The sequence below is a fragment of the Perna viridis genome, chromosome 1 (assembly GCF_037379345.1).
Source record: "Perna viridis isolate PV_CMFRI_1.1 ecotype Kerala chromosome 1, ASM3737934v1, whole genome shotgun sequence".
NCBI classification, from domain to species: domain Eukaryota; kingdom Metazoa; phylum Mollusca; class Bivalvia; order Mytilida; family Mytilidae; genus Perna; species Perna viridis.
The window spans coordinates 69,227,832-69,251,352 of record NC_142445.1 but is presented as its reverse complement, the minus strand read 5'-3'; the positions used below and the strand labels follow the sequence as shown (position 1 = coordinate 69,251,352).

The window sequence follows — 23,521 nt, the reverse complement described above, 5'->3', positions numbered from 1 at the left end:
AGTTCATGTTTCATGTGTTCAGCTTTATTTCAATCAATACTGTTTTTCCATTTATAATTCTTACCAAAAGTATCGCACATGCACATTTTGTTATAAATATTATGGAAGTGTTTAAGGGTCATAAATTACGATTTTTAAGGTGTCAGCTTAAGTTAGTCGACTTGAAATAATATCTTACTAATTTTCGCAGAAGTTGATATATTTTTTAACGATTGTACACATAATCTTTATATTTCAGTTTAAATTGATTGCTTTATCAGAGATAAAATGGTAGGTCAACTATATATTATATGAACATAAAAAAAATTAAAGCGTCGTCAGTTTCTTAATTGTGACTTATTTAATGTTAGAATCTTCCTCTGTAAAAGATGCATTAAACAAGATAAGTCAGTTTACATACTGCATTTTGTAAATTTTAATTGAATGTCAATTTATTTGATTTAAGTCAAAACAGTTAAAATGAGTTAAGTCAATATATACTAAAAATAATCGTAATTTATTACCAGTATACACTTTCATGAAGTATAATACCCATAGGCTACAACCCTAGTAAACGTCAACATCACCGGAGTTGGTTCTTGCTGCAATTTATGTAGTAGTACTACAATTTTCGACAATGAACTGATCATGCTTTCGTACCTACAAGACAATCATTTGCCTTGAGCCCTGAAACGATTAAAGCCTTTAGAAATGTTCAGTCTAAGCAGTTTGATTTGGCTAACAACAAGTGGAATGTCTGATACAACAAATATTACTAGTAGGATAGACAATATAACGGCAGCAGCTGAACCAATTCCGCGGGAACTCTCACGTGGATCAGGAGCAGAGATCCTCTTGTTCCGGTAACTAGACAGGGTGGTTTTGTCTATAGTTAGTTCTCTAATAAGCTGGTCTATCCTTTCTTGAAGTGTTGCATTAGATGGGTTAAACACATCATTGATACACGTATCTTTACAGCTTGTACATTTATTTATACAGTTACAATCTAAAAACGATTGAGACAATATGTAAGTAAATATGTCATACTGTTTAAATAAAGGATATTATTATTATTATTATTATTATTATTATTATTATTATTATTATTATTATTATATAGAGCGTATTGAATAATATTGAGACACGTATCTAAGGGTATGCTTTATTTCAGTGATTGTGGCTTAAGTTTGAATTGTTTTACCGACAGTTTCGACATGGAGATCTTTAAATTGAATTTCGAATTGAAAATTTAGAAACTTGGAAAGGCAACTAGTAGTTTGTAGTTCAAATATGCAGTATGTTGGATGTTTTGTGTTAATTCATCTATGTGTTCCATGTAAATCATCATCGAACCTGAATATTTCGCAAACTGGTGCACTACTTGCCACGATGCATCGCGAATTGTGCTGTGTGTTGTGTGTGTTAATTGTCCTTCGAAATCAGAATGGTGAATTTAAAAATAAATACAAAAAGTTCCAATATTAACCATTTACCACAATAAGCTTGTGTTTATACACGTTTAAATTCGACCCCTGTACTTTCCTTTTATCCCATATTTTTGTAATCTGACGATTATTTGAGGTATAAAAATTCACACGATCGATATGAATTGATTCAGTACATGAGTACTTTGATTGATTATTACTAGTGGACATGTTTATACTAAAACTATACTAAAACTTGGACTAAATTTTCATCAAATTTACTGAAATACAAAAAAGATTATGGAAATATGCATTAGCTTATGTCAAATAAAACCACTATAAGCACTTTTATTACATGAAAATAAAAATCACGAAATTTGCAACCCTCACTCATCAACTTCATGGTAATTTTAGGTACCTTTATACCTCCCATTACCGAATCAATTTGTTGCCAAGGAATATTCTCAGATTCTTTTTCAGTAAAGGTCTATATTTGTTCCCCACTGAGTCAAAAGCCAAGATTTTTGTGACTCAATTGTTTGAGTGTCTAAGCCTTCCTTGGATAGCATGTGTGAACAAACGAAACAAATTTAGGTATCACCATGTAGCCCAATGTCTCAACTTTACAATGTTATCAAAAAATTTGCAGTAATACTTAGGGTTATAGAGTGAAATGAAAACAAATTCACCCCTACCCGCCGAAAAATCGCTTAAATTCATATATTTTTCAATGTCAAAACCCCTCGAGTATCAATGCTTCGGGGTAAAAAATGGCTTATTTGGTATTTTCTGTTTAGTATTATCACAATTATAATTCGGGGGTTCTTTTGATGAATTTTTGGCGACTTTTGTTGTCCGAATTTATCAAAAAATGCAAAACATGGGATTTTCGGTCAAAAGTCATATAAATTCGACTCTACAAATTATTACACAAGTAAAACGTCTCAAATTTGGTATCATTCGATGGATATTTTAATTTTCTACATAAATAAATGAAGAAAAACTAATTTCCAAGGAAGAATTTTCAAAAAATGTTAAAAATATTACCCCTACCCCTAAAAACAGTAGTTTAAACAAGCTTTTGTGTGATACAGTACATTAGTATAGACGTTGCGTACGTTTTTGGTGTCACATTCGACTGAACCGGGGCTGGTTACGAAAACTTAAATGTTGCTATTAGAATGTGGAGTTATCAAAGCAATATAGATATTAAAATATTCGAAAATGGTTGTTGTTTTAGGATTATAATCATAAATCTTTGAAAGATGCCATTAATTGTGGAGGGAAAGCACTATTCGATCACAAGAACGTCCATTTTCATATGTGGAGGGGTAACAAATATATCTAAGTTGTTTCTTGGCGTATGTTGATAAAACAAACTTTTTTTGGAAAGAGTAGTTTGTGCTGCAGACGATGTCATATTTTTTCATTACGTAATGATAAGATCAAAGCGTATTACAATATCACAAATGTCCCCCCTTTGATGTGGACATTGTAAAAATGGAAAGAAATCGACTTGAAGACAAAATGATAGACATTTTTTTTAAAAGTTATGCGAACAGCGGGACTTTTATTAACTATATTGACAATTTATTACATAACCCCAATGAATATATATATAAAATGATCAGTCTTTTTGTTAAAAGCCTTTTTGTCCGTATTTCAATTATGTCACAAATCTTAATTTTGTTGACGTTGGCCATTGGCTATTTTCTTGCCTACGATTGTAAAATATTATAACGAATAGTGTTTTACCAAAGTATATTCACGCTTAAAGTACTGTATAAATATTCAGAATATCATGCTTATTCTAAAATATAATGAGTTTATTGTCTAATAGTAGATAAATACGCACGTATGTTGTGACGTCACGTTGTCTTTTCCCGACGTTTTCTACACGTTCCATGCTACCCGGTCTTTATCAAAAGCTTTTTTCGTTAGCTTTGAGTGAACTAATAACTATGAAGTTGTGAATTTTACATGTATATATGCTGCAGATAGTATATTCTAAAAAAAATTGTACTTGGTTGAACATGTATCTTAGCCCAGCATTTTGTCTGTGTCTAACCAAAATGTCACATTTAAAATTTGTATATTTTATTTATTCACGCGTACACCATGCCAAATTCGAGAATTGTTCAAGAGGGCAAATGATGTTGAGTCGATTTCCTCATATACTTTAAAATGTATTCATTCTCCTCTATGGTTTTATCGTTTCATTTTTTCTTTGTCTTAACAAATGGGTTATATAATATATATGTAAAACTGTGTCTAACAAAAATGTCACAAAGCTTCTTTTTGATGTTTCCAAAGTAAAGTTCTGTTTTGCGACGTAAAAACTCTTTTAATGTCAATTTTAAAAAACAATAAATATTGATGAAATATAATGAAAGAACTGTTGAAAAGAAAGCACAGGAAAAGGAAAGCCCCCCCCCCCATTTGCGCGCACTCCCGTCTGTTCATATGCAATGATGTCCTGGTGAAATCGGGATCAGCGTGTCTGCATCAAAGTATTTTGTAGTATGTAGACACACGCTTGCACATTCGCTAGTGAAATTAGTGAAATACTGTAAAATCAACGTATTTCATGATCGTCTTAATTACCTCCATCCTCCCAAATCAGGGTTTTGAGTCCACCCTCAAAGAAAGAAAAGAAAAGAAATAAATTCACTATGTACGCTTCCCCAATTTGATTTCTAGGGGGTGGGGTGGGGGTGGTCCTCGGTAATACAGCCCATCTTTGCCAAGGTAAACTTGGGTTTCCCGCCGATTGTAAGTATTTGTACACATACCCAGTACTTTCGATTACCCGGTCTACTTCCAATTTACCATCCTGTTACAGATTTTTGTAGGCAAGCTCAATTCTCCTGGCCCTTTCTTTCTGCTGCCGCTTTCGTTTTCCCTTTGCATTGCAGCTTGCTGTCGCTGGACCAACTTTTCCACCAAATATCGCAATCATTCCTTGTAAACTTTTTCGTCGGCCAGTTTCTTTGCAGCAGATTTTTCCCCGATTAGCACAGACCACACCAAAGTATCCAATGCTTGGAAAGTAAATCGTCTTTTGCTAGCTTTGTTTGCTCGTTTGGTCGCGATGTAAAAGTTTAGTGGACCTGCCAGGGCAATTCCCATTTTCTCTGGTTGCTGCGGGGTTACTGCAGTCTCCTTTTCGTCCCAGTGCTTGTAAATATGCACAGTTTCTACCATACGAATGCGTTTGTCTTGGCTCCCAGCCTTCCGAAAGCTCCTAGTCCCAATTTCTAGCATATCTGCCTCTTTGTCTACCCGCAGGTAAAAATTGTGGATAGGCAAATCGAAGGCAAGTTCGCTCGCCATCCATTCCATTACGGAGGAAAATTTCTCCTTCTTGGGGCACCGACAAAAGATTCCGCCCATTTTGCCAGTATGTTGGTTTACCCAGCGTGCAAGAAGAATATCGTTGGTTTCCTCGCAAATAACCATAGTGTTAGATTTTACCTGCTCCGATAACAGCTGCCATCGCATTTTGGTTGGCGTCGAAAAGCAAATGCTCGGCGAAGCATACTCTTGCCATCGTCCCTGCACTTTTTCGATATCTTCCCGGCTTGGGACTGTATCGCAAAAGATTACCTCTGCCCTGGTTAGCCCGTGCGCCAAGCTTTTGGGAATAGTTTCCTGTAAGCGAGTTCCTGGATTATTGCATCAAATGGTAACCCATTCTGTCAGAGACGGATGCACTTTCCAAATTCTGCACAAACCTGTTTTAAATTTTTCTGCGAAAAGCTTGTCCATTACGCATATCTATGTAAACTAGGCAGTTTCCGCCCACATCTTCCGTATTTCGCAAAATAGTTGGGGAGTCTTCCCACCTGGCGGAATCCACATCGTCGTCTATATCCCCGAAACAATATCCATCGTCCAAATCTGCATGGTTATACCTTTATTTTCCATACGGAATTAGTGGTTTTGCAGCATATGGTTTCGGATGCTAAAAAATCAAAAGCTGCCCGAAAAATCCCTGGTTATATGCAGATAGTGCAGTAAAATTCTCTTCACCCAAAATACTAGTATTCGAGCGAAGGGCAGCTAGTACCCGGTCTAAATTTTCGTCGGGGCAAGCCACCTTAAACGTCTGCCGATTTCCTCCCATTCCATTTGCCTTTAGGTGCCATTTTTCCAGTCCTATTTCCTCCAACGTCTTCCTTAGTTCCTTGTTTTGCCAGCTACACCACCCATTCCTTTGGATGCCCGTAGTAGCATCTTTTTCGATATACTTTTCTCCATGGGAAACGGAACTACGAAATCATCATTTCATCTTTCCAAGACTGTCTCCAAAGAAGGGGAAAGTCTGGTAGACATTTCTTCTGTCGGATTTTTGTACTTTTTTCAGCCATAGCCCACCCGTATAAATTGTTTGCATCCAGGTAAGTCAAATGTTTGCTAGGTTTTTCCGCATGGTAATCGCTCATATATGGATTATTAGCCTGGGCAAATCGATGGTAAATCATGAACACACATCCCATGGTCGCATTTTCGAACATCAATAACATATCTGGTTTTGAGAGGAGCTCAAGCCGAATTCCAGTATATTTTATCGCCGCATCGTAGGCTAGCCCTGGAGACGTAAAGTATTGTGCAGGATCAAGCCCGTAATTTTCCATACAAATATCCCTAAAATCGTCGAAAATATCTTCCAAATTTGCCACATTACTTTTCAAGTAGAGATTGTGATAATCCCGCAAATACTGGCAACCGAATTCCTTGAAAGTTCGCTGGGCGTGCCAATATTTCCAGTCAAAAATATTTATCGTCGTGTAGTTTGCTATAAAATTCCTCCCTGGGTGATATCTATGTTTCTTCCAGCTTGGCAGGCCCATTCACATAATCGTAGGGATATATCCCCTTCCTAAGCATTATTATAGTCGGAATAAGCAGTGTGACTTGATATTAATTGTTGAAAAAAAAAAGGTTCGCCAAAGAACTTTTGCATCGGAATTTATCCTTGCTCAAATTTCCCGCCAAGACTTCGAGAAAGCATGCCATAAATCTGTTTGAATCGATTTAATCTCATCTCCAAATCTTCCGCCTTCTTTGAAAAGCTGATATATTTTTCATCAGTGTTGGGAATACAGGTAATCTTACCTTCCCCAGTACCTAATTCCTTTACAAAAATGTGAGCGTCATATCCACTAAAATTGTGGAATACGATGGGTATAAATTTTGGAAGTTTTTGAACCCAAAATTACACTTATTGTGTGCTTCGCCACGAAATTTACCCGTGAGATGATTGTGGTCGGGAACTTTATCTTGACCCAAAGTTTCACAGCAAATATGACATTTTGTACTTGCTTCGAAACTCTCCTTATCCACGTCAGTCATTTCCATAGGAAATTTGTTGCCATAAATTTTAGCGATTTCCCTGATTTCCTTCTCCATACACTCTACGAATTTCATAGCCGCATCTTCTCCACAGTAAACGACCGAATATTCACCGTGGGCATATTTTATATGGTAGAAGAATCAGGAATCGCTGGTGCAGCAGGTAAGATTTTGTGTAAACTTGAAAGGAATTGGGCTGGCAAGTATCCATTTTTACTGTGAAGCATTTGAAATCTGCATAGATTATGAACGGCACTCTCATCTGGCGTTTCGTAAACTGATGAAAGGATAATCAAGGGAACCAAGGTTATAGCGGTAATCAAAAGAATGTAATCCAGACATGGAAAATGTCTTTCGGCATTTCAATTCTGACCGGCTTCTTCTGGCTACAATATTCCATGTGCTCGTCCATCCTGTCTGGAAAAGTGGCACAAACATCTGCGGCAGATAAAGAGCTTGTGATCATAATCTGTAATTTGTGAGCTCAAAAGGCGCGAGAGGCTTTTGATTCAGCAGTAGTGCTGCTTTTCGTTACCGGTTAAAAATAAGAGATCAATATGTTTCGCCCTAATATTCTTACGGTATTCTCAGGGGGTAAAGTTGGAGATCCTCCTCCTCTCCAACTTCAGCTTTCTTCAATCTTTTGAAACAAAAAAGTTAATGTTAAAATTTGTACTTTGCCTCTCGAATTTTTCGATTGCCTTGAGCGAAGCCGGAAATTCGATTCCATTAAAATTTAGGTCACGTTCCCATTTCTCATACTGACCCACCCGCTTAGGACAGTTTTTATCCACTTCCCCATTGTGTAAGACTGATAATACTGACAACTAGAAACATTTTTGATTCTCATTTTGCACACTTATGATTGCCTTCTTTTGGGCAAGTTGCTTTGGGAGTGCTAAGTGGTTTGAATTGGTTTAGGTGGATTTCCAGTTTCTCGACTTTGCTGAAAGTCCATCCGCTGCCATTGCGCGTATACTTAGCCATATTTTCTTTGTTTTTCTCCCTACCATAACAAAGTCAAGATCTGTAGATAAGGTAATCGTTGCCGCCTCAGATCTAAAATATGGAGTTACGTATATGTTTTCTTCAGTCGCAGGATTCGTTTTGACCAATTCCACTTCCAACACTAGATGGACCTTCAACCCCTTCTTTTGGGCCAGTGAATCTTCGATTGTGCCGAAAATGGTATTGTAACTTGCCTGGAAAAACGTTTCTAAATCGTTCTGCTTGAGTGGTTCAATGTTAACTGTGCCAATAAAACTCCTTTCAATGCATCGCGCCGATCAGTCACTTTGATGTCTTCTTCCGCGGGAGCATTTTCTATATCCGTCTTAATCAGCTCGGTAAGAACAGTTTTCCTAATCGGGAATAGTGATTCCCAGTCTTTTGGCAATGTTCTTCAGCTGCTTTCTGGTGAAAATCTCTTCACGGGTAAATTTGTAGGCGGTTTTGGTCTCAATTTACTTTACCAATTCCCCCTTGGATTTCCTACTGTATCCCTGTAGCCTTCTATCACGATGGCTTTCACCGTAATCTCCCCTCCTAATAGGGTATCCTCCTCCTCTTCCTCCTGCTTGCGTGGTTCTTTGCTATGTCTCCAACAGAGCCTATCTTTTTCCGGTTTATTCTTGCAGAACTGCCCCTTCTTCCTTTTCAGTAAGATTATCCTCGATGCGATTTTGCATCTGAGTACCACAGTTTTGACACATTTGGGTTCTTTCATCCATGAGTATCATCTGGGGATCGCTACAACACTGTTGCTTCTTTTGGGGAGTTGGGGTTGGGGTGATATTCTCCTCCTCAATTTCTTGGAAGAAATCCTCGAAACCCTTAATGTTGAATTTATTACCCGCTGCCATCCCTTTATTTATTTCAATTGGGGCACACTTCCCTCTAAGATGTTTACAGATGATGGAGTTGGGATGGAATTGTATATAAAAGCCATACTTGTATTTACCCTAGGACTAATTGGGATACGCTGCATTTGCATTTTAAGTTTGGGTTTGGGATCCTATGCAGGATGTCCCCTTGAAAATGGCAAGTGCCGCAGAATCAGCCTCTTTACACTACTACTATTGTTTTGGTCAGTTCTGTTCCATATCACGTTCACAGTCTGTTTTGGATTTTGGTCCGCGAAAACTATTGATGTTTTAACTTAAGTGATATGCTAATTCTGTCAATTTCTATAATAGATAAAACGATCATCGAATACTCACTATGTTCACCATTACCAGAGTAGAAACAGTCATCTGTCGACAATGGGTTAGAATTCTTCCCAGTCAACATACATGTCTAAAAGGAAAAATATAATTTGCAACTACAGTTACTTATCTCTAATGATAAAATAAAATCACATGCTTGGCAAAAGTGTCGTGAACAATCTTGTAAGCAAGGTTCAAAACATTGTAGTAGACTCTTTTCGAGAAAAAACTGAACCTAATAAATGCTCAATCGGAACAAAGAACATTGAAAGTGATGTGTCAAAGACAAGTTTGGTAACAATATCTACCAACATCTGTATGTAGATAGTGGAATGCCAATTAAAGTGATAAGAAGTAAATGTCAAGATAAATACTTTGCGTGGTTTGTACAAGGTTTGATAAAAGTATGAACGAATTGTAATCCTCATGGTGTGTCCAGTACATGTGTTTATCAAGGGCAATTCTATATAAAAAAAAATAACTACGCTTCTATAGTCCAGACGATTTACCCTATATGATTTACCGTTTAAGGCTGTCAGGTCTACAATATATCCCCAATGACCATTTAGGGTTGTCTGTCTACACTATATCTCAAATCAAACAGGTAATTGCAATATCCGTACATTTCCCACTTCCAATTCCCACAAACCTTATAAAACCTTATACGTAGATCATTTGCTGATCCATGGTGGGGGAGGGGGTACTTTATAGGAATCCCCTTTTGTTAGAAAATTGTTCTAGACATTTTAGCAAAGCAAGGCGCCTCTTAGGAAATTCTAGGACATGGTTTTTAGCAATATAAAGGCTTTGTATCATTTGTAAGATAAAGGGCAAAGACAGTGTAGTGAAAAGGTGGAACAACATACAGAAATACAGATATTTAATGGAAACAAAGTTTCTAGCAAAAAATATTGACATGGTGCTATGAAAACGTAATCATTATCACCAATATATATACGGAAGAACAAAACTTTGGCAAAGGGTTAATAAGATATACACACCTAATCGGCCAATTGTTGCGGTTGTAAAAGGTTTGAAGTTATTGCCAAAAAGAACAACTCATTATGTACCTCGATGTAGTAAACAGTGAATATTCTTACCATTTTTCGTAACCTTAGTGCGCCAATATTTGAAGCTATCAAATCCCCGTCTCTGTATAAAACAATCTTCCTTTTGGTAAGGACATCCGCAAAATGTTCTATAGCTTTAGACGGTAATGTCATCATTTGCTGATTGCCAGGAACAAGGGAAAATGAAACATCGCTAGCATTACGAGAACAGACCGACACAATTAATACGCCGAGGTTTGATTTTACGGTAACATCATTCAAAAGTAAATCTAAAGACTCCGCCTTGGTTAATGTTTTCTTTATGACAACGCTCCCGTCTTCGTCCTCAACCACAATTTCTGTGTTTATATCTGACGTAATCAGTCTGTAGATACACTCATCGAATCCATTCACTGATTCTATGTCGCGTAGAATAAATTCCATATCCCAACCAATGACAGGAATAAGTTGTTCATAGAACACGAACTTAGTCGAGTGTCCACCACAAATAAGTTGGAAGGGTTTGTTTCCTCTAAAATATATTCCACTTAAATCAACTAAGCTGGAATCAATAATCACAACTCCTAAACTATTCAAATGAATGATTTGCCCACTTTCGACAACCTTGTCACCAAGGAAAACAGCCTGGGATGAATCATTTAGAAAAATGTATATGTCCGTATTGGTGTAAACGCTCGAAATCAAACAAGTGCTTGTCTGTTGACCAACAAAGGATGTATTCCAATATGACAAGGCAATATATTCATAGCCAAGAACGTTCAAAGGGAGAGCGAGATATGCAAACAATCCATGTTCCGTAGTACCTGTGACATAGACCGTTATTAGCGATGTGCACTTGATTCTGTAGACAAAAGTTAGATTAGCCGAAGTTGTAATGTTTACTGCCTCCAGTTGGTTGGTACCGTTGCAGGGTAATATGTCAAATTCTTCCTCACCAATGACAGAAATATTATAAAGAAGAACATCTTCTGTCCCGTTGCAAGCAATTAAGAGTTTTAGCTGTGCATATGGAGGTTGTACAATTACAAATTCATGTCCGTAACTATCTTTCTTAGTATCTGTAAAACATAATATTTACATATGACACAAATACATTTCGAACAATACGTAAGCTACATGCAAATTGTTATAGCTATCCCGAATGGGAAAGTATTGTGATAGGAATCTATTATTGAAATGGCATTTCATATTGTTGTATAGCTGTGTGAATGATTGTGCACTATGTGTATTAGTTGGACGTGCTCGTTGTGAACTTTTGGCTCACCTGAAAAACTAAAATTCAAATAAGCATGTACTTGCCATTGTCTGTATTGTACAATATGCTAGGAAAACCATAGTTTTCTATTCTATCCTGAAATGCATTAGAGAAGTTGGATTAATAATAAAACAAGAGCAATAAGAATACAAAAACAGGACGGCCTACCTGCGTTGTAGTAGGTAGTGAGATTTAAATAGCCAGTTGATTGACTTGGCTAAAGGATTAATTTTTTAGCCAAATCAGTTTGTCGCTGGCCTGTCACCGAGCGGGCTAGGGTTCGATCCACGGTGGCGGAGTGTAATTTTGGGAGTCAAATCATGCTCTCCCGTTACATCTGCATAGAAACAAACAGTGCCATTGAGTATGTATTATGTATGCAGGCTATTGTGTAACTTGTAGAGAATTCCTACCACCATTGAGCATAATATTAGATTATTTAATATTTTTAAGCATGAGAAACTCCCGCGAGTTGAAAGAAAAAATAATAATCTGTTTATCGCTGTTTTGCTGATATGTAAGGTATTAGTTTCCTTTGATTTTCAATAGTCCTGACCTAAATATGTAAGTTTTATAAGCACTGCAAAATTTCCTTCCGATACTATTTTTCGGCGACGTGCTACGTGACGCCACGTATGTTGTGCACATCATTTGAAAAAAAATCGGTTAACTATGACGGTCGCGTTTAAAATTTGTGGAATAATTTTGGGATTTATTCATTCTAATCGGGTAAGTTACTGTATTTAATCATTTGCCATTGTAGACTAGACAATATTGCCACAAAGCAGTCATTATTTCATACGCAATAAACAAAGAGACGGTTATTTGGGTCGTCAAATATTCCTACGCTGTTGCTTGTATGTCACGCGAGGACATAGAAACTAGCGTGAGATTGAAAATTATCGTATAGCAAGATCAAAGGGATTTTAAACAAAATGGCGATAAAGCACACTACTAGTTCAATCTGGAGTAACTATTATCCTTCAGTAAGGAACGAACTATTTCAGAATAAATGATGTTTATTTGACTAACCACCGTTCAATTCAGTTTTCAAATGCGTTCTGTATGAAATCCGGACACAAATGCCCCCAAATGGAGTCTTAAATTTTACGATTGACATCAACTTGGTCCAATGAAATGCGATGTTGTAAGCTCCGATAATTATTTTGCCATAGTTAAGACGTGTTCTGGCCTCTGAGATTATTTTCACATTGAAGCGGAATTTACCAATTAGTTCCCATCTTTTCATTGTATAACGAGAAGAGGTGTGGTGTATATGTGAAAGAGATAATCCCACCGGGATGAAAATGTCAGTCCAAGGCAATGTGTATTTTTGTTGTTTGAACTTCTTTCCTTATTAACTTGATACAGTGTTTTATTTGTTGTTACAATTACTCAGTCTGAGTTTTGCAGATTACGAAATTCACTTGGAGTGATACTGAAACGAAAGGTATATAGGTATAGTGAAAGCAAACTTCAGAAAACGAAAACTAGCTTTTTTAAATGGAAACCTGGTAAGATGCATGAAAATCACTGAAAGTTTATTCATATTAGCCTAAGAAAGCTTACAAAGAATACTTACAAAGGCATTTTGACCGTAGGTATGTACCTGGTAATGGTTTTGACTGTTAATAATTATATATCCAAAAACATTTCCACTAGTCTGAACACTACATCCCGTCTCGTTAAATAACATAGTCGACATCAGGTATTCCTGGCCTGACATTATAAAACTGACGTCACTAGACGCATGGGAACTTTGGCTTGTATTGCCCTCACAACTGAAGTCAACTGTTCCATTTGAGTTAAGAAATAATAGTTGTATTTTTGTAGTTGTGTTGTCTAATCCAAGACAGATAAAACTGTGATCAGCGCTGGGATAAGATACCAGAAATGATGAGCTTGTTCTATCTGCAGCATTTCCGTAATGAAAAATGTACAATGGACTAGAACCTTTTATCTCCAGAAAGCCTTTCTGTCCGAAGTTAGTTGTCAAAGCGACCCCGGCAAATCCCGTAACAACTGAGGAATGCCCCGACACTTTCACGATTGAGCCGCCTTCAGATGTTACGATTACCACCGTCTCATTAACATCAATTTCATTAATTGAGACCAGTTTAAATTCAGACTTCCATAAGTCAATCGGAAGTAATGGCAGTACTGTTAAACCGGAAGTCTGATTGAAGACCGAGAATATACCAAACGTAGTATTGCTAAGTACGCGAACACCTGTAAGATCGCAGTCACAGAAAATGTGAATGTACCGTTCTGTTGCAGTAAGAACAATTTCTACAGTGGTAGAGTTAATTTTTTCTCCATCTAATCTGAGATCGTACAGTAAATGTTCGTCTAGAAAAGTGATAACAATGCAAGAGGTTTCCCCTACAAACACGGCGACGAATAAACAATTTTCATCGGCTTCGCGCAAACAGACGAAGAAGTAAGATTTTCCGAGACGATCATGACCAGGGGCTTGGTAGGTTGTTCCTTGAGGAAGAGACACTTGCACCTGCATATCATCACTGCCACAAAGTTTAGTAAAACTGTTTTGGACAGTGCGGTTGTATCTGATGGACGCTATGCAGCACGAGGGAGAATTGATGTTACAGTTGAATGTCTGTTGAGGAGATTCGTCGAAGCTAATATTAAAAGAACTTCCGGTTGTATCCACTGACACATCGAACAAAGTATAGTTGTAGTTCTCAGGTTGGTACACATAAAAGCAATTAGGATTACCTGGAAATGTAAATGACTGTGTAATACACATATTAGGTATCTACCATTTAATGTTTATGTGTGTGTGTGTGGGGGGGGGGGGAGTTGCTAAAATGAAATGCAAAAGAAATGATTTTAAGAACCAAAAAGGCTATTTGCTATACACATATCGGAAACTGGAAGAGGATAGTAACTGCAGTTTGAGGTATTTTTTGCATTTGTAGTGACCCTTGTTTTATAGAAAGAGGGAAACAATACGTGAAATGTTTGTCAGATAGAAAAAAGGGGAGGGGTACCCAGAGGCTCATTTAAGGACCTGTTCTCACATACCTGTGGCAACGAAAAATTATACTTCTACAAATCCGATTTAGATTTATTTGGTGTACTGTGTAAAAACAGGAAAAAAGTAATCAAATTTCTCCATAATCCATCTTTATTATGTCTATGATTTTGGTTCATACGGATTACACAAAAGTAGGTACTGTGGTTGATTCAGACAGGGTGCAAGGGTTGTCATCCCCTTTTTATTGGGAAAATTGTAATTTCCATGTGTACAATTAACAAAAAATGGTAAAAAAAATTGAGGAAAAGTGTTTTGTTACTCAGCCATGAATAGAAAAAAAAAATTGATTCATTATTTCCCGATTACTTAACATTGTAGGTCTTCAAATAAAATTGTGAACTTCGGCTGCTGCTGAGTAAAAAAAATTATTTCCGCGCTTGTACGAAAAATAGTTCAAACTCAACACAAAATACCCCCTCGAAGAAAACGGTCGGTACCTTACTTATACTCGTGAGTATAATGTCACAGAATCATTTGGCCACATGGTTTAGTTCTATTTGGGCTGATAAGTGACTAACTATATAAGCTATCCAATATTTTATTTACACTGAAAATACATTAATAAATGAATTACAATTATGTAATTAAAAGTTTCCTTATAATTTGGACCGTGAATTTGACAGGCAAAACATGCAATAAAAAGCCTTTAAAAGTGAAAATGTGCTTACCTGAAAATAGGGAAAAAGTTATAGATCCCGCAGCTCTAATGTGCTGAGTAAGTGTGAACACCCATATTTTATTGGTATACAGTGTATATAGCACATACAATTAGTGGCGGGATTACATGCATTAAATTATCGTGCAGAAAGTATATATATAGTGAAAGTCTATTGTCATTGTCTGTTAATGAATGAATGAATGAACGCGTAAATGATAGTAAATCGAAGTCGGGGGCGTAGCTAGGCCTGTTTTATTTGTACGCAAAATTACGGCGAGGGTTCTTGGGGGGGGGGGGGCTCGCTCAAGGCCCCCAGTGAGTCATTGCATAAAAAGTTTATTTCATCTTTAGAATGTGTGTTTTTATTTTTGTTACTTTTTCCGAAAGTACGCAACTGCGTATTTGCTTATAGGCATCTACGCCCCTGGAAATCAGTATAGTATTTCTCTTTCTTTGTTGAACTGATAATTTGTTACAGTGACACATTGATAGGAAAGCTGCAAAATACTCAAATAAATAAAAATCAAACTATCTTTCTTCCGGTTCGATCTCCGATGTAGGAAGTAAAATATCTTCCTTCTGGTTCGTTCTTTTGCATAGACAAAACAAAACTTATAAACATTCTCTCCATATTACATGAATAAGTAACTACATAATTACTTTGCACGCATCAACAATAATAACTATACAAAGTATAATTGAAAGAAAAAAACAAAACAAAACAAAAAATACATACAAACATAATGTACATATGCGCTCGATCTTTCATAACATGCTGATGGGTTAATGTTCAATTAAAGTCCCACTATTGTTTTTGCTAGGATTTAGACAAGACAGAAGAATGCGAATTCAAAGTCTGCAAAAGGGCGAAAAAAAAAAATGAACAAATTATTGTGTTGTTGGCAAACTGCAAATCATACCATAATTAAAATCATTCCTCGCCAAAAAAAAAAAAAAAAAAAAAAAAAAAAACTTGGATCTGCCGTGATAATTATTTTCAAACTCTTCGAATAAAAACGTTTGTATTTAATTGTGCAAGGGTTCTCGTTTGCAAGGACCAATAATAGTGTAGTACTGGTAATAATACAGACCTTCTACGGGAAGCAATGGTAACAGCACCCAGATAAGTCGAATGCAGCCCATCTCCTGGAATAAATTATTATAAAGAGAGTAAACCTTAGATCATGATAGACCCACAAATACTTGGTTTTATGTTATAATGAAAATAAAATCCGTTTTTTAATTACATTTACCATAAACTTTTCTAAACGCAAAAAAGAAAAGGATGTGCCAGTAACCGATAACAAGTTTAATATTAACTTTTACAGTCATGTCACTTATAAAATTTAAGTTATAAGTGTGCTTTTGTGCTTTTTAGTAGAATCAAGCGGAATGTTATTATACATGCAAAGTATAACAAATCAATTTCAACCTGTTCTTGATTTCGACCTCCAAACCTTTCGTTTGGTCTGACCATGCAGAATTATATTTTATATACAAACGAATGTATATTTGAATGGCGATACAGTGAGCCCGGCTAATGATGGCAGATTAAAAACCTTTTATGGTAAAAAACTATTTAACATTTTGTTAAATAGATAGTTCGGAAGTGAGCTTACTTAGTCGATGTGGGAAACTTCCTCGTTACACTAAGTCTGATTATTATTGGGGTTTTAATAGCATATAAAAATTGCAACACTCTAAAACTTTAAATTTAACAATCGATCAGAAAATCCAGAAAAATCACAACGTCCCATTCTGAACACAGAAACATGTATTTATACATGCATACTAGTCCGACTGCATATTAATTGATATTGGGAGCAAACCCCTGTGTTCAGAATGTAAGTTCTAGCTTGAAAAGCTGTATTCACCAAGTGTGTTTGTTCTTGCAGGTAGTGATAAAAATTGCCATCTATCCAAGCTAGCACGAGAACTTATTATTATTATTATTTTTTTGACTGAAAAATAGACAATTCGAAATATTCGGAATGGCCACCTTGCGATTTTTTTTAATGTTTCGATTGCTTCTTAATTTGATAGTTTTAGAGTGTTAAGCATTTTTTATTTAGAACCTTGGATGGTTTTTATTTATAGTTGTCTTCATGATTACAGGTCTTTGGTGCCGCCATCCACTTTCTATGTTTCAATTGTGACTGTTTTATTTGCCAAGTCTGTCCTTGGCTTCCGAGTTTAGAATAGTGGTTTGAACTTTTTGATAAGTACATATTTATTAATTTCTTAGAATTTTATGAAATTAAAATGTTTAAATATTACATCGAATATGCTTTGATAAAATTTGATGATGTAAATCTAGATCTCTTTTTGTATTACCGCACTTCGTGGTCAAACTGTAACTTATCATTTAAATTACAGTAATCTTGTATTAAAAAATATAAAATATATGTCGATTTTCTGCTTTTTCAAGACACGAAAACGTTTGTTTTTACTTAGGCATCATAATTAAATTTTAAACAAATATCAGAATTCATTAAATATAAAATGTAATAATAAAAAAATGAAAACGCTGTATTGATAAACAATCAGAAAGTACTTCTTACCTGTCTTCCTAGACCAATGTTTTCATAACATAAGAATTGTAAATAAGCTCCTAACATTTATTGAACATGTTTCAAAATTAGATGAAACCTATAAAATACAGTCAATTTATCGCTACACTAGTCATTAGGTACGAAGGAATCATTGACTATCCTTAGTTCCAGTGAAGTTTCCAATCTATAGTGTCATAAAATATAAAAAAGTTTATTTGTAATGGGTTTAACTCACTAACAGAACTATTAACAAAACTGAATTAAATCAAGTTTTCATCAATTTTAAATCAAGTTTAACAATCTCAAAGCAAACTTTGTGATTGGAATTGCCAGTGAAATATTTTCACTGCAACCCTCCTATTGATTATAGATGGGTATCCTGCTGAAATTTCAGGAAATCAAAATAAATCACTATAAAACAATTATCTCAACATACAAACGACTCCAACCGACTACATACTATTATTAGAATTAGACGACACATCATTACAATTTGCGTTAATGAGTCGTTATTTTTTTCCTTTTAATTTTTTGCTGGAATGACAATGAATATAAAACCATACTTCCTTTGAAAATTAATAATTTCGCCACTGAAACTTGAATAACCTAGGTAACAGATCAACACTGCAAAAAGACTAACATACAAAAACGATACACAATCCTCTACTTAAAATGGTGTTGTTGGTTTTTTTTTTTGTAAACTTGACCTTTTTTACTGTTTCATGTTATGAAAAGTCCATAATTGTCGCCCTGCTGCACGGTTTTTTGTATGCTTGTGTTTAATTCATAATTCAATACAATATACAGAAATCAAAGTGTTTTGTTTAACATTTGTTACATGAAAACATTTCATTGGTTTCTACCGCTTTGTGATAAACGAAGTAATAACGCGAAAGGTTCAATACTTGTTAAATGCGTCACAATTGGCAAGAATACCTATTACTATGGAACGCCTAAACTGTCTGATGAGATACACATTTGTTTACGTGTTGTCAATTTTATATTACTTGCAGTGGTTTTATAATTACATGTGGTCGTTTTGTATTTACGTTATGTAGGAACATCTTTACATTACGTCGTTTTGTCTTTACGTTCTGCCATTTCGTCTTTACGTTCTGTCATTTCGTCTTTAAGTTCTGTAATTTTGTCGTTACGTTCTGTCGTTTTATGATTACGTTATATCAACATATATTTACATAATGTGGATTTATCTTTAGGTGCAGTGGTTTTCTTGTAACATGAGGTCGTTTCATCTTTACGCTATGACGATCTCTAAATACTTTATGTGCATTTTCTTTTCTTTACGTGGAGTGATTTCTTCTTTAGGCTAAAAACCACTAATTCCACTTTCCATAGGCTTCTATGCTAATTTCACAATATTCAATGGCTTCTCTGGACTTTACCTTTACTTTAACCTGCAGAGGACTATATATCAGCATGATTCTACATATGTCAGCTCACAATCCTCAGAATGGCATGTGGGGTTAGCAGACTTGCAGTGCAGTACTGGTCACCGGAAGTGAAGGGTCTATAAATAGCATGGGAAATCCCAGTGTTTTCACAAGATAGGGGTATATTTAAATATCATTATGGAGATTAGGCTTCACATCACAAGAAGCAAAATGCACCTATAAAATGTACAGAAATGTTTTTCCTTTCAGAAACTGTTTAATTTTTTTAAATAAGATGAGAACTTTTTTCACAGCACTATGAGGAACAGGGGTAATTTCTGCGTAGGACTATTTTTGCGTACGTTCCAAATGCTCATTGGTTGAATTGGTGGTCTGTAACCTAAATTTACAACGCCGATTAGAAAAATGCTGAACAAAATACACTTGGGTAGTCTATCCAATCACCCTAGAGTATTTACTCTATAGTAAAAAATAGCTTTTTTGTTATTTACGTTCAATATTATCACAACTATACTGCACACGTGTTAAATAAGCAAGCAAGAAACGAAAAGTTGCCAAACGCCGAATTCCGATGTTACCGCATATGATGCAATAGCGTGGGCATTAAATGTCTTAGCATTCAATTTGTGACCGGATAAGCAATCATTGTTTACTGGCGCGATAAACGGATATATGATAGCCTCGGACCAATAACCCAGCCAATATGGAAATTTTACGCAATCATACCTTATTTATTAACTAGTTAGAAACGTTATATTGGCCATTAAACCAGGCCAATATGACGTATTGGACTGCTAAAACCCGTAATGGTGCTCTTTTGTATTTTTTTACTGTACGTATCATTCAATTAAAAAGGAGTCCGAAGATAATCCCATTTTCTTTTTAAAGTATGGGTTATTGTTATAAATGGTTTAAACTGAACACTTTGTTTTATTTTTAAATTCACCTTCTGATAACGAAGGACATTTTAAAAAAAATCAATTTAAGTCACAATTATTGAAACAAATATCATTAGATACACGATAGTCTCAACTAACTGCATTTCTCAGTTGCTCAAGTGCTACACGTTATTCCATAGATATCTATGTGTCACATAAAAATCGCTTAGACAGGTACATTAACATATCCATGAACGATAAAGCCTTAATATAATTTCAACAATGGTGTCTAGTACAGGAACATTAGCCATGCATTATAAAAACACACAAATGGCCAAAATAGACAATCATTATTGACCATTTGTTTATCTTTAATCAACCTACTGAACAGTAAGCCGACTCTGTTTGGGACAATTGTACTTTACAAGATCCCAACTTACTAGAAAGTGTTCAAATAGAGACGACACGTATTATATCTATTCTAAGACAAACTACATCACTCCGAAAATTGTACTTGGAACTTGATCTTGACATCTATTCTTCAATATAAATAAATTTGGTATTTCTGTAATCCTCATATACAGAGCTTTCCAAGAAATACAAAATATTTCTATGTAAAAACAAGTCCTTCTCCTTAAGTTTGCACTGTACAAATGGGATTTAGATGCACTGATTCTTACACACAACTGACCCGGTCTAATTTTGTAAAACATAAAAATAAGAGATGGTACTTGGTGGAAATATTGATTTTCAGTAGTAGAACAATCATTCATAAATAGATGCAATACTTGTGAAGGTGAAGACGTGTAAAATGCATGCTTAAAGCTATCCGGAATGATTCACCGGATTGGATTCTCTACCCTGCAACAACAGGCTGTTTTTCAAAAATGCAAAATTTCGGACGAACTTTAAGAAATAAAATCAAGAACAAATGAGCAGAAAAGTACACTTTTTATTTGTTTTTTACAATAATGCCATGCCAACTTACTTTTTCTGGCAGTTTTTAAGTGTCTGATATTTTAGAAAACCTGTTTTTTGACAATTAATTTTGGGAAGGCACCCAAAATTTGTTATGAAAACTGATGTATATTTTTATTGTTACCATGGCTACAGATTTTCATAACAAAATAGAAAAGAATATTTTTATGGATCTCCATACATGTAATATAAGGTTTTGAAAAATATATACTTTTTACAGGAAAAATGTTGGATTTGCTTGTTTAAGTGTCTCAATATAGCTTTATTTCCACAAATTGTCATAAAGTTATCTGCAGTGACCTATCTATATAGTGGAACCTACTTCAAGTATGAAAAAAGCCACTTAAAATTTGTATAAATACGGTTAGGAAAAGTGCATGCAATCACGTGGACAGGTGGCTAAAACAAAATCTTTATCTGATTTAATAACAGAATAATTATATAAGAACATATATTTGATAATAACCACTTTTAAAGTAAAGCACGAAGTAAATGAAACAAAATGATAAAAGCTCTTCGACTTTTACGTACGTATCTACTCCACGTGTTTTAAGGTGTAATTAGGTTTCACGGGTGGCCAGGTGTATTGTCATGTGCTAGTATGTTAGCTTACATAGCTTTTATACCTTGGTCATATAAATACTTTCGTGTTTTCAGAAGGGAACCACTTCTGGAAAATATATACCAAGATAGTTCTTATTCATTCTTGTTCATAAAAAAATTCAAGTTTTGTGGAATTCATACACTAGAAAATATTAGAACTTTTGTCTTCTCAGTATTTATTTTTAATTGCCAATTTTCACAATAAATAGCGAATTTATTCAACAAAACCTGTCACATGTATATGATGCCCTACATACATGAAATGTACCGTATAAAATAAATAAATAAATATATAGAATATATTGCGTGCATGTGTGTGTGGTGGGGTATAATTGTTCTTAGATTAATTGAGACCTAACATATTTCGTTGGAAACTAATCGGGTCGTAAATTTTGAAGAAAAAAAACACAACAAAACCCAAGCCGTGTCGTGCCCTTAAAGTGAATTACTTTCTCAAGGGAATGGGACTCTTCAATCGTAATTATAAGATTTATTCTAACACATAAAAATTATTAGTATTATATATACTAATAATAAATAAAAAAAATGGATGGTCACCCCTTTGCGGATCTTGAAGTAAGCTGTTTCAACTTCATGCTAAATGATATAGCAGAATACACACATAGACACGCTTGGTACCGAACTATAGTGTATATAACGGGTATCTCGTTTACCGTTGTCATGTGCCGAAATCAATACGTACCGAAATGACAATAACATTGGATATTATCCGGCATGCAAGTCTTCCGGAACAAGATTTAATAATATGTTAGGTGTAATACCACTATTTCGGAAACCAGTCGCCTCAACATACAAGAAAGTAGTTCGTAATGACACGAAGTAGTCCCAATATTGCACCCTATCATTCTCCTTGTGTAGTAGAGGTATACAAACTTGGTGTCATCTGAAAGCTGAATGAATCAACAATACTCTAAAAACTTCATTTTCTTTATTAAGTGTAGGGTAGAACAATTCTGAACAAAAACTCTAGGCCCCTTGATATGGCTAAATTTCAAAACAAAAGTAGTGATTTCTGCACCTGTCTACTTTCACTTTACCGTTCTTTCTTAGAAGGCACATAAGGTATGTCGATATTTTTATGAGAGTTAAGGTAAAAGGTGACCATCATAATGATACCCCTCTAGCACCATCAGTACTAATGTAAAAAAAAATTGAGCCTTATAAAAAGCTGAATTTAACATAGAAAGTAATGGAGACCAGAAATAGTGGTATGACACCTGTTAATAATTCGTTCTATTTATTGATATTAATAAATGATTTATGCACATGTTGATAAATATTTATTAACATGTTATTAAATATTTATTGATATCATTAAATGGGGAATAAATTCCACAACGGCTTGCCATACGGATCTATCAAGTTAGTTAGATCGACCGGTATATAATTGGTCGATTATCACTTTGATCAATTAGTTATGTCGGTTTCTTCTATACATGAGTATTTACTTTAATTCAAAATTGAACTTTAAAATTATTTAACAGATATAAGCTTCCCCACAAATATTCCGTAAATGAATGCGTCAATGTACATCTAGTATGTATGTACTTTTTTACTAGTATTACCATTAACCCTCTTTGACAGACAAGCGTTTGTTCAAATTATCTACGAAATAATCAACAAACAAAACGTCCATAAAACCAACTTCGCGGAACCAATATTTCAGTATCTTTTTTATAATCTGAGGGAAAGTAGGGTCCATTCCTTTGATCAACTACTGTTATCTTTTTATTGGTTGAAAAAAAACTTATAATATCTAAAATTAATGGAATTTAATATAAAAAAGACATTTCCATTAGATTTCATTTTATTAATTGACGAATCACAAATTGATCCAATATTAAATGTCCCAAAAAGAGACAGAGAAATTGAAAGTTGATATATTTAATTTTAAAGCTGGCAAATACCACCCACCTTTTCCAATCATCATTGGTAGAATAACATTCTGAAAGCACAAGTAGACAGGTTAAAACAATGGCGACTTCTACCATCTTGATACCATTAAAAGGCAATCGGTAACAATCAAACGATAACTCGCTCGTTCTTATCTGTTGTCAGTCTAATGTCATGGCGT

General features: G+C 35.1%; 2 protein-coding genes across 4 annotated transcripts in view; one reads left to right on the top strand and one right to left on the bottom strand.

The window, feature by feature from the left end:
• Positions 1 to 23,521, top strand: part of LOC148630151 (uncharacterized) — a 32,357-nt gene that overhangs the window by 351 nt on the left and 8,485 nt on the right. Inside the window, exon 2 of the mRNA XM_088561947.1 lies at positions 239 to 270. Coding sequence (XP_088418073.1) covers positions 239 to 270 — 32 coding nt within the window. The remainder of the gene's footprint in view (positions 1 to 238; positions 271 to 23,521) is intronic.
• On the bottom strand, positions 3 to 23,477 carry LOC148630152 (uncharacterized). Of its 3 annotated transcripts, XR_015918668.1 has the most exons (8): positions 17,565 to 17,898; positions 16,095 to 16,149; positions 12,870 to 14,023; positions 11,332 to 11,383; positions 10,063 to 11,090; positions 8,978 to 9,053; positions 3,259 to 3,410; positions 854 to 985 (listed from the first exon to the last, which is right to left on the bottom strand). XR_015918668.1 is itself a non-coding variant. In XM_088561890.1 (7 exons), exons 2-7 carry the CDS (start codon positions 16,144 to 16,146, stop codon positions 651 to 653), a joined length of 2,697 nt encoding a protein of 898 aa, XP_088418016.1. In that variant the 5' UTR covers positions 16,147 to 16,149; positions 23,362 to 23,477; the 3' UTR covers positions 3 to 650. The 3 variants fall into 3 exon arrangements, 2 of the variants coding, with proteins under 2 accessions (XP_088418016.1, XP_088418008.1); XM_088561890.1 differs by lacking the exons at positions 3,259 to 3,410; positions 17,565 to 17,898 and adding an exon at positions 23,362 to 23,477 and having other exon boundaries at positions 3 to 985; XM_088561882.1 differs by lacking the exon at positions 3,259 to 3,410 and having other exon boundaries at positions 3 to 985; positions 17,565 to 17,892.

Coding starts and splice junctions, on each gene's coding strand:
- LOC148630152 (XM_088561882.1), bottom strand. CDS start 17,621: ATGTTAGGAGCTTATTTACAATTCTTATGTTATGAAAACATTGGTCTA. Junction 14,024..16,094: donor ACCATTGCTTCCCGTAGAAG/GTCTGTATTATT, acceptor TTACATTTCCAG/GTAATCCTAATTGCTTTTAT. Junction 986..8,977: donor CTCTGGTAATGGTGAACATA/GTGAGTATTCGA, acceptor AATCGTTTTTAG/ATTGTAACTGTATAAATAAA.